The 17,704-nt window shown below is 46.6% G+C and overlaps 2 protein-coding genes across 2 annotated transcripts in view; one reads left to right on the top strand and one right to left on the bottom strand.

Annotated features, from left to right (window-relative positions):
* The first annotated feature begins 3,006 nt into the window (after positions 1 to 3,006).
* RAB14 (RAB14, member RAS oncogene family) lies at positions 3,007 to 17,344 on the top strand. The gene is made up of 8 exons (XM_041406347.1): positions 3,007 to 3,188; positions 9,891 to 9,949; positions 10,822 to 10,875; positions 12,296 to 12,473; positions 13,495 to 13,561; positions 14,334 to 14,421; positions 14,737 to 14,767; positions 15,400 to 17,344. Exons 2-8 carry the CDS (start codon positions 9,898 to 9,900, stop codon positions 15,575 to 15,577), a joined length of 648 nt encoding a protein of 215 aa, XP_041262281.1. The 5' UTR covers positions 3,007 to 3,188; positions 9,891 to 9,897; the 3' UTR covers positions 15,578 to 17,344.
* CNTRL (centriolin) overlaps positions 3,266 to 17,704 on the bottom strand; it is a 41,891-nt gene continuing 27,452 nt past the window's right edge. Inside the window, exon 45 of the mRNA XM_041406342.1 lies at positions 3,266 to 8,204. The gene's annotated coding sequence lies outside the window, so the exon portion shown is untranslated. The remainder of the gene's footprint in view (positions 8,205 to 17,704) is intronic.

The raw sequence follows: 17,704 nt of genomic DNA, 5'->3' as shown, positions 1-17,704 counted from the left end.
AAACTGAAATGGTAAGAGATGAAAGGAGAACTGGGCAACTCAAAAATAAAAGATCAATTAGTCATCTGTGACCAATCCAGTGTTACGTGATCAACTCCCACAGAAGTGTATTTCAAAGTAGTTCCTGAAAAATCCTGTGTTTCTCCCTTCTGTCTCTGCCTAGAGAAACTTGAGCAAAGCCAGAAGATGAAGGAAGCTGGGGTTCAGGGGAAGAAGACAGAGAGACAAACCTGACTTTAGCTACCTTTTACTGTCTGTTTGTGGCCTGACAGTTTAAATTCTGACAGTCTGTCCTGCTTACTGCTGTCCTCAGGGAAAACAAACTGTTGCAGATAAAAAATTCCATTCAATCCCATGCTCTTCATGAATGCCCATATGTAATTTAATCATATTTAGATTTATTTTCTTACAAGGATGCATTCTAAAGAAGGAAGAAGATCCTACAGATCACTCTATGTAATTTATTTGCAAAGAAGAAAATCCTCAAACCTTCTACCAACTGCATTAACTCAGTCTTTACTTTTCCTGGGGTTTGTGGTACAGAAATAAACCCAAGACTCACGTGAGCAGAACATTTGGATGCCATTCCCTCTTGACAGAGGCCTCAGAAAGAGACACGTGGAAAAGGCTTTTCAAGAGTGGACTGACCCAGCAGAAATCCACAGGGAAGGGTGGGACCACGGAGGAGGATTCCATCCCTGGCAATTTGGTATTGTTACCAATTTAGTGGGTTTTAATTACTGTTGTTAGGTTCTGTCCAGATGTTCACAATGAATGGGCTGAAGTCAGCCTTTTCTCAATAACTGTTGTTGAAAAACTGCTGCAGCTTTCAAGCACTCACAAGAATAAAGAACCAAAGAAATGCAGATGCTGTTACTCCATCCTTCTCGCTCATGTCTTTTGTTAACTTTAAACTTTGTAGGAATATTTGAGCAGGGCATATAAAATTATTCAAAAGCAGGAGTTTTGAAGCAAATCTGTACTGCCCTTTACATCACCTCAGAAAGGAAGGCAGTTTTACATAAAATATATTTGGGAATTTCAGTTCAAAAGCTGAATCTTACTCACATTTAGGTAAAGGCTTTTAATTTTGTTGCAGGTAAGAAATAAAATTAATTCTACCCCAAACTTCTTCTCATTTCTGTTCACAATTAAAATTCCCCACGAGCCAGACTCCAGATTAAAGTGACCTGAGCCCAGCACAGTGATTTTCCGAGCTGTTGAGTAATCCTGAGATGTCTCCATGGGCACTGCAGGGGGAAGTGCCACCCTGTGAGGGTGACTGGAGAGCTGCAGCGGGGTGAGCAAACCCACGGGGAGCCCGAGGAGCCTGTGCCTGCCTGGGGGAAAGGGCAGCTTGCATTCCCCCTGGAAAAGAGCTGCAGCTTGCAATTCCCCATGGAAAAGGAGCTGCTGCTTGCAATTCCCCCTGGAAAAGGAGCTGCAGCTTGCAATTCCTCATGGAAAAGGAGCTGCAGCTTGCAATTCCCCATGGAAAAGGAGCTGCAGCTCCAATCAGCCACTCCCACCCTCGGCAGGCTGCGCACCCAGTGCCCTTCCCATGGATAACAGCAATAATTACCTGTCACCAATTCCATGGTGTGAAAACAGGGAAGCTCACCCTGCCTGCCTAACTCTGCCAACACTGAACCACAGCTGGAGAAGTCCTGGATGCATTTTTGTGTGTGATACTTGAACAATTCTGAATTTAAAAACCTCTCATTACAGCGTCTGTGTTAATAGAATAATATCTGGGGCAGTACCAGGGAAGTGTATTTTTTTCAAGTCAGTAAGCCAGACTGCAACTGTGTCACAACAGTCAGGTCATTTTCCGTTTAAAGACTCCCTCTTGTGGAAATCATTCAGACTTGCTTGTTTTGACCTATTTTCCTAGTAAAAGTCACTCCATATAAGGTTTTGCAAAACTTGAAAAGGATTCTGTTGCACAGTGTTGTCTGTTTTGAAGTTGGAACTCTGACAGGAGTCCTACATCTGTACTACATTGCCAGCAGATTATGTATTTTTCTATTGAATCTTTGCTTTTTTATTGCTCAGAGATTTATTTATTTATCATGTAGATAAAGGGGAAAATAATTCTAATTGTTTTTCATCAGTGCTTTTCACTGTCTGAGGTTTCTGCCCAGGTAACAGGGAGTTTTATCTACCATGCAGCTTCTCCTGGGAGAGGCTGAGTAATAATTAGGGGGTGGCTGATTCATGGAAAGCAGAGGATTCCCTGGATGTTGCTCAACTAAGGAAATGGAATTAGTAATGTCACAGTAATGGAGATGGAAAATGCCCATTCTGGAAAATACTTCCACAGAAATGTTACGGCAGTGGGGAAGCTGCAACTTGAATCTTGGACACTGACACACAGCAGAATCTGATGCTTTCCATAACGCGTGGGACTGAAATAAAATCCTTACAGGGGAAATTTATTCATACACTTTTACATCTCCTGAACCACCGATTTATTTTTTGAATCCCGTGAGCTCTGAGATTTGGGCAGTATGTTGTGGGTTTAGCTCTTTAGCATCGCATGCCACAGGTGTTTAAAAAGCCGATTTAAAATATTCAAAGGCCAAATGAGCACCTTCGAGCATTTCACGGGACACGGCCAAGCACCGGACGATGACCCTGGAGACAGACCGGGCTCTGGAGCCCCTCAGAGGCGCCGGACGCTGCTACGGCCCCGTACCTGCTCCCGTTCGCACCATTTCCCGGCGAGCTGGGGCTTCCGGGCGGGTCACTGTTGGCTTCCGTGCCATATTCCACGAGAACAGCGCGGAAATCCGGGATTTTCCAGGAGAACAGCGCGGAAATCCGGCATTTTCCGCGGTGCCGGAGGCCGCGCTCCGCCCTGAGGCGCCGCCGCTCCGCCTGAGGGGGCGCGGCCGCGCTCCGCCCTGAGGGATGGGCGTGGCCTCGCCGGGCAGCGGCCGCCGTGATTGGCTGCGCCGCGGCGCCCTCGCGCCCACTCTTTGTGCGGCCCCGGCGCCCGTCGAGAGTGGGAGGGGAAACCCCGTGCGAGGGGCGCCGCCATCTTGGCTGCGGGGGTGATGGGGGCGCAGCGGAGCCGCGTCTGAGGCAGCGGAGCGAGCCCGGACCGAGCCGAGCCACACAGCCCGCGGGGCACCGGGCACCGCCCGCACAGCCGCGCTGCACAGCTCCCTGAGCCCCGAGCACAGGTACGGCGGGCCGGCAGCGCCCCCCGCCCGGCCGGGCCTGCAGCGCCAGGCCCCGCGCCGGGGCTCCGCCGGGCGCTCGGTGCCGGTGCCGCCCCGAGCCGCGGAGCTGTGCCCGCAGAGCGCCGTGCGGCCCCGAGGGCGCTGCGGGAGGGCCCCGGGGCCGGCAGGGAGGGGAAGGGGCGGCCGGGCCGAGCGGGGTGAGGCTGCGGGCAGAACTAGGCCGCTTTGCTCTGTGTCACCGCCGCCTCCCGCTGCTCCCTGCGCTGCACGGCCGGCAACGCCACCGGCGAGCGCCCGGCCACAGGCGATATTTTTATATGTGTGTTTCTATATCTCCCCCTTACGAGCTGTTGCGGTTGCACGTAGGGTGTGTGTGTGTATGTTGTGCCGTATATGTGGCCGATGTGCAGCGTTATCTCTACTTTTTGTTATATTGGCCTGTGCCGTCATGAACTTTGACAGAAAAATAACTTTGAAGGTTGAGGGAAAAGCCACTTCCTATTTGAGAAAGCAGCGAAAGTATTCTAGACTGGGTTTTTTGTCAAGGCTTATTTAGACTAAACAGTGAAATTCTTTTCTTTCTCTGAATTGTTTATTGCCTGTTTGCAGCACACTAAGCGTCTGCAACATCTCTTGGTAGCTTTGTCTTGGATTGGAGTTGTGCTGAATTTTCCTTGCACTAAAGGAGGTTGCTGGCTGTGGCTTTTGCTTTGAGATGGGGTAGATCTGTTTTGGGATGTTTTTCAGAGGTGACAGAGCCCTTTAGTGAACAGGATTTACTCAGGTTGGCTGCATCCTAAACCCTATCAAACCCCAAGCCACCACATCTTTTACAGATGTTATCCTGTGGAATGGATTGCCTGGGATTGATTCCCGTCATGGTTTGGACTGAGGGGCCCTCCTGCTTGGGTACTACTTGCTAATGGGAAGAAAAAACCTTGGGGAATTTAATTACTAAATGTCACAATTTAATATGGTTTATAAAGGAATTTGCTAGCTTCCTGTAGGGATTTGAAAATGTCGTAAGTCTGAGTGGAAGGAAGAAGTTCCTCTTTTCCATTTTATGAGTAACAAAAAACATGAGGAGGTCTTATGAAGGACAGCAGTTTGGAAACAAACCTGTTCTACTGGAGGTACTGGGATGTGAAATGTAAATAATGCTTTAAAATTACCTGCTCACTCCTGGGCATCGAATGAAACCTGCTTAGATTGATTCTCATCTTGCTGAATCTTCCTAAACAGGAGGTAGATCTTAGTTAATATTTACCTAAAACGTCTGTGACTTGTGTTTTCCTAGGTGGGGGCTCCAGAGTGTTCTGATTTGTTGGAATGACAGAAAACTCTGCTGGTTTTGTATGTTCTGTCCCAAACTTAGCTGATATGTCTGGATCTTGGTTCTCCTGCTGTGAACAGACACAACAGGCTGGAGTGTTCTGTCAGAGGAGAGTAGGAGAAGTGAGGAGATACAAGTGGATGAAGGGTGGCTGAGGGGAGGGACATTTCACAAGGTGCTGGGGCTGATGAGGACAGGTAGGCAGTGATTAGTTCAGCTCTGCTGCTGGGGTGTGGTTAGGCAGAATTGAGGTGTGCACATATAAATGCAGGAAGTTTAGGAAGCAAAATGGAGTAACTTAATGAAGCAGGATGTGAAACCAGTAGAAGGATAACCAGGACAAGGTGGGTGTGACTGGAGAGCTGGTGAGCAAAGTCAGAAAGAGAAGGTGCTGTGTTATGTAGCTTTGATTTAAAAAGAAAAATGAAGTTCTCCTGGAAGAAGGGGAAGTGAAGGCCTGTGAGGCCTTCAGAAAAACCTCCTAAGCCTCAGGCTGGGTTAAGGTGTTTGACAGGATTAGGGAACATATCAAATGCATTTCTTCAAGAGCAGCCTGGAAAGGGCTCTGCAGGGCTGCAGTGTGAGCCCCAGAGCCTGCAGGCCTCCTGTGCTCTCAGGGAAGGAGAGCAGTAAGGAAATGCCAAGTGATCCTGGACAGCAGCTCCCAGACCTGCTGGGTGAACAGAGATCACCTCAGCCACATTTCCTCTCTTGTGCTGATGTTGCTGATGCTTTGGTGAAATCCAAATGGGGGAGCAAGGGAGGATGACTCTGGAAGAGCTGAGGGATGAGTAAGGAACTGGCCCACAACAAGTGATGTTGTCACACAGGTGTGAAGGCAGCAGGCTCTGAGGCTCCTCGGGGATCAGGCTCAGCAGGGCTTTGTAAAGCCAAGCCTGCAAAAATGAATAAATAAGCAGAGCAGGGTGGCTGCAGAGCATCATCTGATAGAGGGCTGAGATGTTGATGTGGTCCAGGAAGACCTGAATGTCCTTGGTGTGTGAAAGCCAGAGAAGCACAGTGGAATTTAATTGTAGCAGACCTCATAGCTTGCTGTGGACAACAGACCGATGGGAATTCAGTGCTTGGGTGAATGAATTGATAACAGAACTGTTGTTACCTTCAGTGTGCTGTGATCTGACAGGTGACCATAACTGAAGCACTCACACAGTTTCTAGTAGCCTGCTGAAGTGAGGTACCAGTTGAACCACGTTGTTCTGTGTGCTTGACAAAAGTCCTTATCAGGGGAAAAGTGCAATTACGAAATGAAACAATTCTACCCCTCTCCACCTCCTCCCCCTTACCAATCTTATTGTTGTCTGTTAATTAACATCCAAGTAATCTGCAGCTTCAGCTGTGAGAGCTTTTCCTGCTGCACACCCTTGGAGAATGATGCACAGGACACCTGGCTGCCACACAAAATACCTTTGTAAAATACCCAGTGGTTCCCTGGCTGCAGAGTGCTGTGGTTTGCAGGGAGCCAGTAACAACTGGGCAGTGCTGAGTTTGAAGGTGGTAGATTTTTTTTCCCCAGCTCTCATCCCTGCACATGGACCATCCATCAGCTGATGGTGTGAACCACAGCAGTGTCCAATAAACCCTCTGCATGCAGGTTTTGGTCTCCTTTCATAACACATCTTGTTGAGCATAAAGGTACTAAATTTTTTAATGCAGTTGATATCCAGTGAAGAGTTAAAACTGTGTCCTTGAACTGAAAGGAACTGCACAGGTCTCACAAAGGCTGGTGTGAATCTGATATTTACAGTTATGTTACTGTGATAAAGAATGTTACAGCAGTGTGCCCAGAACAATCTTATCTCAGGAAGTACAGATGTAGCTGATACTTGAAATAAGGCTTCAGTGAGATTTCTAAATGTCTGTGTGGTGCTTGTTGATTAGAGGAGGAGATGTAGATGTACTGGTGTCTCATTAAGGTCATCTTTAACGTTCTAAAAAAAAAAAGCCTCTAAGAAGTTGATATATGGGAAATAGATTTGGTGACACTGCTCACTGCAAAATTTCCAATCTTAATGTAATACAGAAATGAATTGTATAGGCTTTGAAATGAGCATAAATCTGTGCTTAGTGAGATGCTCTGGCCAGTGGCCATCCTGCAATAATGCTCTGGGCTCCAGGGCAGCCTTACCTGGGAGAAGGGAGCCAACACTGAGCTGGCAGCCTTGTCTGGAAGAAGGATGGCAGGTAGGCCAAGCTCCCAGACTAAACTTCTGCTTTCTGCTAACAGTAAACTCATGGCTGGTTGACTTTGATGTCACAGTGCACAGTGCCAGCAGTGGATATTTATGTGCAGCTTTCTCAGCCTGCAGTTCTTGCTCTCCCAAGAGGAAAGCCCCATCCCACCCGTTGGAATTATTGAGATTCACGTGTCTGGAACAGAGAGGGTGGAGGCAGAACTCCAGTTCCTGCAGACCCTATCAAGGCATCAACCCCTTGCACTGGCATGTAGCTGATAGTTTAGAATTTACTGACCCCTCTTGTGCCCTGTTCTTGTCTGGACTTCCTTCTTTCGTCTGCAGTAAATGCTGAGCTGCTCAGTTTTCCAAGGCTGAATTCTCAGCAGGGTTTCTGTGTTTAGTTGGTTGCATTTTTTTTCTCTCCTTCAGCACAGAGTCCTTGTAGAATATAACTTTTATTCCAAGATCTGAGTACAGTTTGAATTCATGCTAATCCTTATTGGAATTTGAGTGTTTAAAAGTTTGTTACTTGTTTGGTTTAGTATTGCTTGATTTTTTTTTATTTTTTTATTTAAAGGAATCCTCTGTCCTCCAGAAAATATTCCTGACCTTTACTAATGGTTTGGAGTATTTCAGAATCTTTTCTGTAATGTGACCCTTGGAATAAATGTAATACCAGTAGTTTTTAGTATTGAAACAGCATAGTTAAAACTTCTTTACTTAGAGGACATAATGAAAATGGACACAGCAAGCAGAAACAGCCTGACAAACAGAGCTGTGTATTTAGCAATGAAGATCTAGTTTAGACTCGCTTCAAATTCAGTTTGTGACAGAGACTGCACTGAGTTCCTGGTTTGTCAGTGCTTTAAAAAAAACTCCTCACTTTCTAGACTTGGATTGCAGGATGCATTTCCCTCCTGGCTGGAACAGGACAGCAGCACACCATTGTTTACCACACAGTGATATCCTAAAGTCATGTGCTCAGAAACATGAAACTTCCCTGTGTTTGGGAGTACTTGGCACTCCTTGGCCTCCTGGTCTTGGGAAGAAGAGAGGGCACGCTGGCTTCTGCAGATTTCATAGCCACACAGGTGGTTGGTTCCCTGTCTCGGAGTTCATGCTGCTGGTTGGTTTGGTTGGGTTGTTACCAGCATCAGTTACTGGATATTTCCATCCTCAGAATGCACAGGAGATCTCTGGTGCACATTGGTGCTCTTGGTGTCTCGTGGCTGTGACACCCAGCTGTTGTTTGTGGAAACAGGGCAGTTCCAGCTCTCCTCCTGAAGTAGTTGCATGTATAAATCAGTCTGTTCAAGCTTTCTTTTATACTTCCAGTGACCTCAAGGACCCCCAGTTTGGCCCTGTGTGCCATCAAATGGAGCTGAGCTGTGAGTGTGGTGCTCCTGCCCTGCCCAGAAAGGAGGTGGCAGGGGGAGGATCCTGCAGGAACATGTGCTTTGTGTGCCCAGTTTACTGTGCTGGGACAAGCTGGAGAAGAAAAAGAACATAATGTGTGAAGATGTTCAGGAAAGTTGAAGGACTGGATGTTTCCACAGTGACACATTCATTTGGAACTCAGTATGGAGCAGTGACTTGTCTTTATTTACTGCTGTTGAAAATAACCCATGCACGTGTTGAAGCTGGTACCATAACTCTGGAATCTTCCAGGAAATAAGGCAGTAAAGCTGCTGGCTTGCTCGGTGGATTAGCATCCAAAATTGTCAGTTTATTTCCCATCTTGGAATAAACTTGGTTCAGTAGAACAGTGTGTGTCTCTGTAGGACTTAGCAGGGGTGCTTTGTGTTCTGCCTGGGACAGAAGGAGCGAGTGTTTCCATGTCCTGAGCCAGGCGTGGAGGGAAGGCGAGGTGCAGAGCAGCGCCTGGCACTCAGTAAACCCTTCTTAGCTGCTCTGGGAGTTGTTCCCCTCCCAGGTCTAGATAAGCATGTTTGCCTCAAATCTCAGTGCTGGGAAGCAGAGGCTGCTGGCTCTGTGCTGGGAATGAGATTTGTTCATCTTTCTTACGACTGCAGTTCGCTGAGAGGGATTTATTGTGGTGCAAGGAACAGTGCTTTGCTTTTGAGAAAGTCTCAGGCCTGGAAGCTTTCCTCTGTGTTTCTTTCCAGTATTGGTTTCATTTGTCATGTGAATGACACATGACCTAATGAAAATCTTTCTAGGCTCCAGCAGTGTTCCTTGTAAGGAGTACCATGTGTTTGTAATGGCTGGCTATCTGCCCTGCAGGAGCAGCAAGGGAAGTGCTGAATTCCTGCTAGAAATTTTCCACTTGCTTAACTGATCAGTGGATCCAGTTTAACTTAAAACCTGGGACCAAAGCAGGCAATTCCCATCTTTATTGTTACCTGGCAACATCTGGCCCTTACAGATGTGTAATCCTGGCTAACTCATGTGTTAGTTAGCAAGTCAGCTTTTACTCCTCGCAGATTTAAACAGCCAAAGCCAGTTCTAATTCCCTCGACATTTAAGAGAATTCTGGAATGTTAGAAGTATTTTGACTGCCTTTTAAAAAAGAGAAACTGCTCAACAGCCTTGCTGTAGCACTGCTGTGCTGACAAAGCCACAGAGATGTTAACCAACTTCCTGAACATCTGATTTGTGGCTTGCAGCACTTTTCCAACATGGACAAGCAGCACCCCAGGCCCCAGTTAAGGCTACTACAGCATTCTTTTAAATCTTAGCTGTTTGCTGCAAGCTGCACTGCTTCCTTTGTTGCTGTTGCAAGTCTCAGAAGTGTGAGGTAATAGTTCCAACTTGCTGGTTTTGTGCTGGAGTCAGATTTTATTTTGAGTTGATACATCAGCTCTTTGGTGGGTGAGTGCTGGTCTGGCAGTGACTGTGCAGAGCAAGGAGGGACTGAGCTTTTCAACAGCTTTAAGTCCTGGATAAAATTGATTATCAGTGCTACCCCAGAGTGTGTTTCTACTTGGAGGCTTTACTGACAGGGGCTCAGAGCAAACAGTGTGGGAATTTTGCTGGCTGTGCCACTAACTCAGTGACACTGGGGAGCTACACAGATTTGAACTGAGAATGAAAGAGTGGTTGGGGGAGAGAGGAAGAGGAAGGGGTTTTTTGTTTATGTGAACTAAAGTGGATGATTTGGGTCGCCTCGAGGGAACAAGTATCAGTTCTGATGTGTTCTGTTTTTTATTTTAGTGCCACAATGGCAACTGCACCTTACAACTATTCCTACATCTTTAAGTACATCATTATTGGTAAGTACCAGTGGGCTCACACCTGTCTGTGTTCTGTGTGGATACATGAGAAGCCTGTGGCTGTGCCAGGCTGCTCTCAGTTTGTGCTTGTCCCACCTCTGTCCCCACAGGTCACCACACTTCTCTGCAGCTTTAGCATTTACTGGAGCATTTTGCATCATTAATCTCAAAGGTTTTAGAATTTATGTTGAAGGCATGAGTGCTGATTGGGAACCATTGCATGAGGCTCATAAACCTCTGTCAGGCTGTATTCTTGTGTTTAAATGTTGCTTTTAGCTGCAGCTTCCTTGGCTGCTTACTCAGGGACTCTAAGGGATTGCATTTATTGCTGTCCTGGAAGAACTGGTCTTGCTGTTAATTGTTTAATTGTTAATGACCTTGTGTAGGTGTAAATGATCTGCAGGTTTGTAAGTCAGGCTGCTGACAGCCTCAGCCTCTGGAGAAGTTGGTTCTTAAAAGATCTTGATGTGTCTCACTCTTGGCATTGTGCAAAAGGATCAGTGCAAATAAAGCCATTTCTTGAGCTCTTCTGGATGGTTGTCAGTATTTTTGATGTTCTTACCACAGTAAGACAGGAGCAAACACCAAGTATATTTTACATTTCAGTTTCTTCAGCTGTACTTTTTATAACCTTGTGAAATACAGTTATAAAATCAGTAATACAAATTAACTATTTCTTGAGTGTTCTGCTCTTGCTTGCAAGCTGTACCTGTAACCAAAGCTTTAGTGGCAAGTTGATAAATTCAGGATATAGCCAGGGATAGAACACTGCCCATCTGACCTGAGAAATGAATGTCTCTGTACCATTTGTTGTGTGGGAGGAAGAAAATGTGCTTGTTGCAACAATAATTTAACTATTCTTTCTGTAACAGGGGACATGGGTGTAGGAAAGTCCTGTTTGCTTCATCAATTCACAGAAAAGAAGTGTGAGTATTTACTCTAACTGGCATTTTCATCCCTTCTCCCTGCCTGTTTCCATCATGCATGAGCTCAGTTTGGTCTGTCTTACTCTCTGGGAGTTTGGATTGTACTGGGTCACATTTCTGGTTTGACTTCAGCAGATGCAGAAACAAATACTGATGTAGTTGTGGCAAAACCTGCTCCAGCCAGTCCTGCCTGTGAGGAGTGGGAGGACTGGATCTGATTTTACAGCTTTTCTGTGGATTTTGATATGGACAAAGATATTTCTTGTCTGAGCTCTGCATGTTTTCAGCATTGGTGTAGCTTGATCACAAGCAGTTGGAATTTTTAGTGCTGTTAAGGATTTCAGAAGGAAAAAAAAAGTGATAATTTTGCTTTCAGTCCTTGTTTGCAGCCTTAAGCAGCCCTGCAGGACGCTTGGCCTGCCCTGGGTGATGGTGTTTAAGGCTTGCTGCAGTCTCTCTCAGCTGAAACATTTTCTCATGTTTTATCATCCCTAATTAAGAGTTAGCTTCAGTTCCTCCTGGTGTGTGTTGCACTGGGGTTTGCAGCAGCTGTTACCTCACTCAGTGAGTAAGTCTGGAGGTATTTCTCAGTACAGGCATCACCATGTGCTGCTTGAGATGAGGTAACAAGTGGGTAGGAGCTGCAGTTGAAATATTTGTTTTCCAGTAGAAATAGGAACTTCTGACTGTTGTTTTTAATGAAAATGCACTATCACCCAGTTATTTAAAAGCCATTTTGCACATGGTCAAATTGTCCATGAGGAGAATGTTCTGTCAGCACCAAACCAAAGCAGTACAACCAGTGCCAAACACCTTTGCTGTGAGACTGCCCCTAACTCTAGGTAGCCTGAGTAGGTCCTCATCCTGTCTCTGTTTTCTTGATCTTCCTCAAAGATGAGCTTATTGACATGAGTTTATCATAACCAGAAAAATGCCTTTTTGGATTTGATTTGGTGTGTTTGTAGCTGCTTATGAAGAGCTGGAATTTTCTTGGACAGTCATCCTATTGCCCTGTCTGAACCAGCTTCAGTGTTTGTTTTTGAAGATGTGACAGACTTTTTAACTGTATCTTTCTTGGTAATTCCCTAAAAATTATCTTTTCCTACTGCATTAAAATAGTTAACCTTCTGCAAAGATAGACTGGGGATCAGCTGACTTGGTACCTTCTGATAGGCATGGTCAAAGAGCAGCAGAGAAGGCAAGGAATTTTACAACTGTTTTTAAAACTAACAGCAGCTCAGGAAATGGAGCATTTTGTTTCTGGTTAAGTGATGCAGTTTGGGAACTGTAGCTGTAAAAATGCTTTTTTAGAGACTGGAAATCTAGTAAAGATAACTGAAAACTTGTGGTAGTAATACTTTTGCAGCAAGGAAACCTTGTCCTAGGAAGATCTGATCTTTGCTCTTATTTTTCATGACAGTTATGGCAGACTGTCCCCACACAATTGGTGTTGAATTTGGCACAAGAATAATCGAAGTTAGTGGCCAGAAAATTAAACTACAGATTTGGGATACAGCAGGACAAGAGAGATTCAGGGCTGTCACACGAAGCTACTACAGAGGAGCAGCAGGAGCTCTCATGGTCTACGACATCACCAGGTAAGGGCAGCAGAGCTCTGGGTGCACAGCCCTGTAGCTACTGCCTGTCTGTCTGTCTGTCCCCTTGGCTCAGAGGCTCTGTGTGTGTCTGGATGAGCAGCATCCTGCTGTGTGCTGCCTGCCACACCTTACCTAAACAGCCCAGTGGTTAAAGAGGTGCAGATGAGGCACAGGGAAAGACGTGAGCAGCTTTTCTTGGAAAATCTCGCTGCTGATGAGCCTGAGGAGTTTGCATTTCAGGCTGTGACCGCCTGTGTTGAAGTGTTTTAAAGAACTGGCTTTGTCCTTAGGGTCTGCTCTGCAGCACAGGGATGTTGCAGCTGTGCGCTCACCTGGGGCTGCCCTCAGCGGGCCCAGCCGAGCGCGGCGCTGCCGCAGTGAACGTGCCGAGCTGCCCGTGCTGTGTGGGGAGAGAGCCTGGCCTCAGCCTGGCCTGGGCCTCATCCCCAGCAGCTGGCACTGCACAGCAGCCATCCTGCCTTCCTCTAGAGGGGACAGCTAAAGGTGCTGCTCAAGGAGTAGTGCATCAGATGCAACATGAAATACTTTTGCTTTCACACGTCTCTCATCTTCCTCTGGGGATGTTCTTGATATTCTTCAGGCACCTCTTTGTTTTTTCCTGCATATGTAGGTGTATTTTCTGTTTCTGTAAATCTTGAGTAAAACATGACCTTCTGCAGTTTGTTACTGAAGTGCTGTTCTGCTGTGCTGTGTTCTGTAAGAGTATTTGAGAGGAAACCCTTTCCCATGTTCTGTTGAAAGCAGCAGCAGCCTTGTCTGTGCAGAGCTGTGTGCTAGCAGTGGGAATTGGTCTGGCTTTCCAGTGGCAGTAAGAGCTGCTCCAGGGGTTTAAAGTTGACTTGAATTTGTGGTCTGAGTCCACACTGCTGCTGTTTTGTCTGTCTTGAGGTGGGGAGAAGAGCAGGGATGATGGATGTTGTGGTGTTTGGATGCTGACTGTGCTGTTGGCACCTAAATATTTTATAAAAGGCTAAAAGTGTCCTCTTTTGATTCTTTGCAGAAGAAGTACGTATAATCACTTAAGCAGCTGGCTGACAGATGCAAGGAACCTCACCAATCCAAATACTGTAAGTTGGACTTCATTTAGCTTAAAAGCAAGATTGCTTCTCCCTGAGCAAGTGGTGGGAGGCTCAGGCCAAAGCACTGCAGTGGTCTCTGCAAGAGCTGCCTGTGTTTTCTGCACTGCTCCTGTCCCCACGTGCAGAGTGCAGTGATTCACTTCCCTGCTGCTTCCTCTAAAAGTCTTCTTGTGCCACTCGCCTTTCAGGGTCTGTTTGAAACAGTTGGAGACAAAATTGGGATGAAATGTGGACCAAACTTGATTGTGTTACTCCTCCTTGCTTTGTGTCAGTAATGAGATGAATGCTGTCCTTAGGCTGGAATGTAAATTGGATCTCCACCAAAAGCTGACCAGGTTTTGTGGAGGAAGATCCTTCTGGGTCTCTCTGCCCATACCACAGAGCTGCTGTTCTTCAGCCTGTTCCTGAATGCCTCTAAAATACTTTAGCACCAAACTGATGAGAAAACTAAAGATTGTCTGGTGATTAAACCAATACAAGAAGTGGCTCAAGGTACTCTCATGAGTAAAGAGCAGCTTTTTAGGACCTCATCTCATGAGAACACCCTAAAGCCTTGGAAAGTGACAGCTGGAGATGCTGTTCCTGCTTTCCCAGAGTGGGGAATGGTAGAGCAGAGTTCTCCTGAAGGAGCGTGGCTTCTGTAGATAATCTGCTCTGCATATTTCCCTTTGGTTTTTTAAAAGGTCTCATTAATAATGAAGGTGGCAGTGAAAAGGCTCCTAAGCTTTTTCCCAGACTAACTTTTTCTCTCCTGACCCAGGTGATAATCCTCATAGGAAACAAAGCAGACCTGGAAGCACAGAGGGATGTTACATATGAAGAAGCCAAACAATTTGCTGAAGAAAATGGTGTGTTTTTTTTTCTCTAAAGCTGGTACTTTCCTAAAACATAGTGATGTTAAAGTGAATCCTCAGCATTGATAGCTGCAAGCTTACACTTCCAGAGTGATGGAATTGTATGTACAAACTCCTGCTGTGCCTCAGGCAGTCTGATAACTGTCTGTAACTCTAGAAACCAGCTTGTGATGATGCCTTGACATAGTCACAAAAGCTTGTTTAGTATAAAATAGTGTCTTGCATGTAATGGGAAGGTCGTGGTGTGTCTGACTGGGGGCTCTCTGAGGTGTGTTGTGCACTGACTGTTAAACCTCTGTCTCTGAACAGGTTTATTGTTCCTTGAAGCAAGTGCAAAAACGTAAGTGACTTTTGGCTGTGGTGATGTTCAGATTGGTCTCTTTGCTGTGTCTTGAAAGTAACTTGGAACTGAGAGCTCTGGCTGCATTTCAGCCAAAGACTGGTTGAATTCAAAGGAACTGATTTGGATTTCAGGTCTTATTTGAGTGTGGAATGTGCTCAGTGTGTAAAGGGTTCCTTCTCTTGGGTGTTCAGAGCTGCAGGTTTGGTCTGTAGGCAATGACCAGCCCCTCCAGTAACTGAGGAATTGCTGTGCCATGCTTGGGGCTGGCTGTGTCACTGGGGATCCCCAGGGCCACCAGGAAATGTGGCTCCCACTGGCACCTGTCAGAGCAGAACTCTGTAACAAAAAGAGGTTTTGATCCATAGTGGCTCCCTTGTCTTTAAGGCTCTGTCAGAACCTTCCTGTGCACGTGGCTCGATGCCTTGGCTTATTTTTGCTCCTCAGTGCTTTGGCACATATCCTGCTGGTCTGGTAGGGGTGTGGTGGCCAGGCAGGGCTTGCCCTGTCCCGGGGCTGGGCTGTTGGGCTGTACAGGAGGGCACAGTGCCTGTCAGCTCCAGGGCAGTGCCTGCCCAGCTCCCTCTGGAAGCAGCACTGCAGCCCCAGTAACTCCTGCTGCTCTCTTGCAGTGGAGAGAACGTGGAGGACGCGTTCCTGGAGGCTGCCAAGAAAATCTACCAGAACATCCAAGATGGAAGCCTGGACCTGAACGCGGCCGAGTCGGGCGTACAGCACAAACCGTCAGCCCCGCAGGGGGGGCGGCTAACGAGCGAACCCCAGCCCCAGAGAGAAGGCTGTGGCTGCTAGTGACCCCCCCGTGGCTCCTCCTGACCCCTCACCTCTGGCTCTAGGGAGTGGTGCTTTTGACCGCTTCCCCATCTTCTGTACATCTTACTGGGTTTAATTAAAACTCTGAGACAAGTTTAACACAGTACTAAACTGCTAAACAACTTTAGATGTAATCAGGTTATCAAAGGCAAGTAGAGTAATAAAACCTCTCCTGCATGGTAAATCTAGAAGTTTTTTTTTTCCTTGATTGTCCTTGTGATAGTGTCACCGATACATAATTTAAACTGAGCACTGATGCTGGACTCCTGATTTTACACTTTTGCAGGGCTTTGTCTTGTATGGTTTATTTTATGGTTCTTTGGCCTTTCTTCCCCACCTCTAACTGTTCGAGCTGTCAGTAGTAAAGGATAAGTTTTTGCTGTGAAATGACTTCTGATGGTAGCGAGGGGCTCTGTAATGATGTGCTTTTGTTGGAAGAATTCCCTGTGGGATGTGCTGGGGTCGGGGTGGCGCAGGGAAGCGATCTGTTCATTCTTGTGCTCAATAGCTTTACGTCATTCTTTTGCCACTTTTATCCTTTACCTTTGTTAACAGAACGTAAATATGTATAAAATTTGAAGGAACTGAGCTAACAGTTAAATACATCCTGTGTATATGATTTTAATGAAGAAAATGATGCCTGGCATTAGAGCAGCGTGTAAGAACCCCCTGTTTGTACAGTCTGAGCTCTCTGTGCCCCCGTGGCAGCACAGCCCAGCTGGGGCTGCAGCTGCTGGGTGTCACTTGCAGGGTCCCCACGGTGCTGGGGACACAGACATTAACACTAGTGGGGTGTGGCTCTCATTCTGCACTGTGCAATGCTCCCCTCTGCACTCAGCAGTGCTCTGCCTGCTTCTCTTTGGCATTCTCGGGCTTCAGCCGTGGCCGGGCTCTCGCACACCTCCCGCTTTTGTACCTGTAACTTTGGGACTGGGCAGAGGCTCAACTGGACAGTTGGAACAACATGTGCTCTCTAGGGATTTTTAACTACTCTTGTATTTTTTAACAGTGCTGTGTGAGGGGATTTTTTTAAGGGTTTTGCTTCAAGCTTTCAAGTACATCCTTCCTGGGGTGTCACAGCCTGGCCTGTGTGTGAGGGGGTGTCACGTGGTGACCCTGCCTGGGGGTGTTGCTGCACCAATGTGGGGTTTTACTGTGGCTCCTTGTGCAGCTTCACTTGGAAAACATCACAAGGTTTAGAAATGGAAGGGGGTAAGTGCTTAACCACAATCCAGTGTCCCACTTCAGGCTTACTGCAGTGTTTCAAATACAAAGTAGTCTGAAAATCCCTCTTTAGACACTAAAACTCTACAATGTTCAGACTTGTAAGTAACCAGTGGTACCAGAGTATTGTACAGTCAATGTTATATAAAAGCCAAAACTGGAATGTGCAGACAATAGGATTTGGGTAACTCGTGTGCTGTCCCTTTGTTTGTCTGGTTAGTCCTTTTTTAACTCCTGTTCCTCAGTAGATGGGTATGTTCAAGATCTCCAGCTCCTGCATCCTGCTTAACCCAAGGCTGCACCAGGGTTTGCCCAGGGACCACGACCTGCTGCTGATGTGAAGTCAGTGTTGTAATGACTACAGCTTGTTGAGGTGCAATACCTGTACTCCCAGAGTAAGTTACAGTAGGTCTCATTGTTTCTGTCACAGAAAGGATCTGTTTGGACTGCTGTACTCCTCATTTGATGTAACAATGCTATTAATCTAAATATTTGTAAATAAAGTACCTGTATCTAGATAAACCTCCCTGCTGTGTGTTACTTGCTCTGGCCCTCTGTGCTGAGGGTGGGATCTCTGAGGAGGGAGAGCTCCTTGGAGTGCTGGGATTTGTGCTCAGCCTTCACCCTGGGCCTTTCCTGTTCAAACGTCACAGACTTTCCCAGAGGAATCTGCCAGTGGTTTCCAGAGCTGCTCTCGAAGGAAAGCAGGGCTGGGTGTGTTTGTTCCCAGTGGACTCTGACAATGGCTGCATAGAAAAATGTTATCTTTAAAGAGGATGAGAAAGGGCAAGACTGAGACTGGATGCCAAAGCCCATTCCTGGGAAAGGGTGGGGAGGGCTGGGATGATCCCTGCACAGCCACTGGCCTGTGCCTTGTCCTGC

The sequence above is a fragment of the Onychostruthus taczanowskii genome, unplaced genomic scaffold (assembly GCF_017590055.1).
Source record: "Onychostruthus taczanowskii isolate IOZ18803 unplaced genomic scaffold, ASM1759005v1 scaffold25, whole genome shotgun sequence".
Lineage (NCBI taxonomy): Eukaryota > Metazoa > Chordata > Aves > Passeriformes > Passeridae > Onychostruthus > Onychostruthus taczanowskii.
The sequence above is the reverse complement of the archived record's forward strand: the minus strand, read 5'-3'. Positions and strand labels throughout refer to the sequence as shown.

Coding starts and splice junctions, on each gene's coding strand:
- RAB14 (XM_041406347.1), top strand. CDS start 9,898: ATGGCAACTGCACCTTACAACTATTCCTACATCTTTAAGTACATCATT. Junction 14,422..14,736: donor ACAATTTGCTGAAGAAAATG/GTGTGTTTTTTT, acceptor GTCTCTGAACAG/GTTTATTGTTCCTTGAAGCA. Junction 14,768..15,399: donor CTTGAAGCAAGTGCAAAAAC/GTAAGTGACTTT, acceptor GCTCTCTTGCAG/TGGAGAGAACGTGGAGGACG.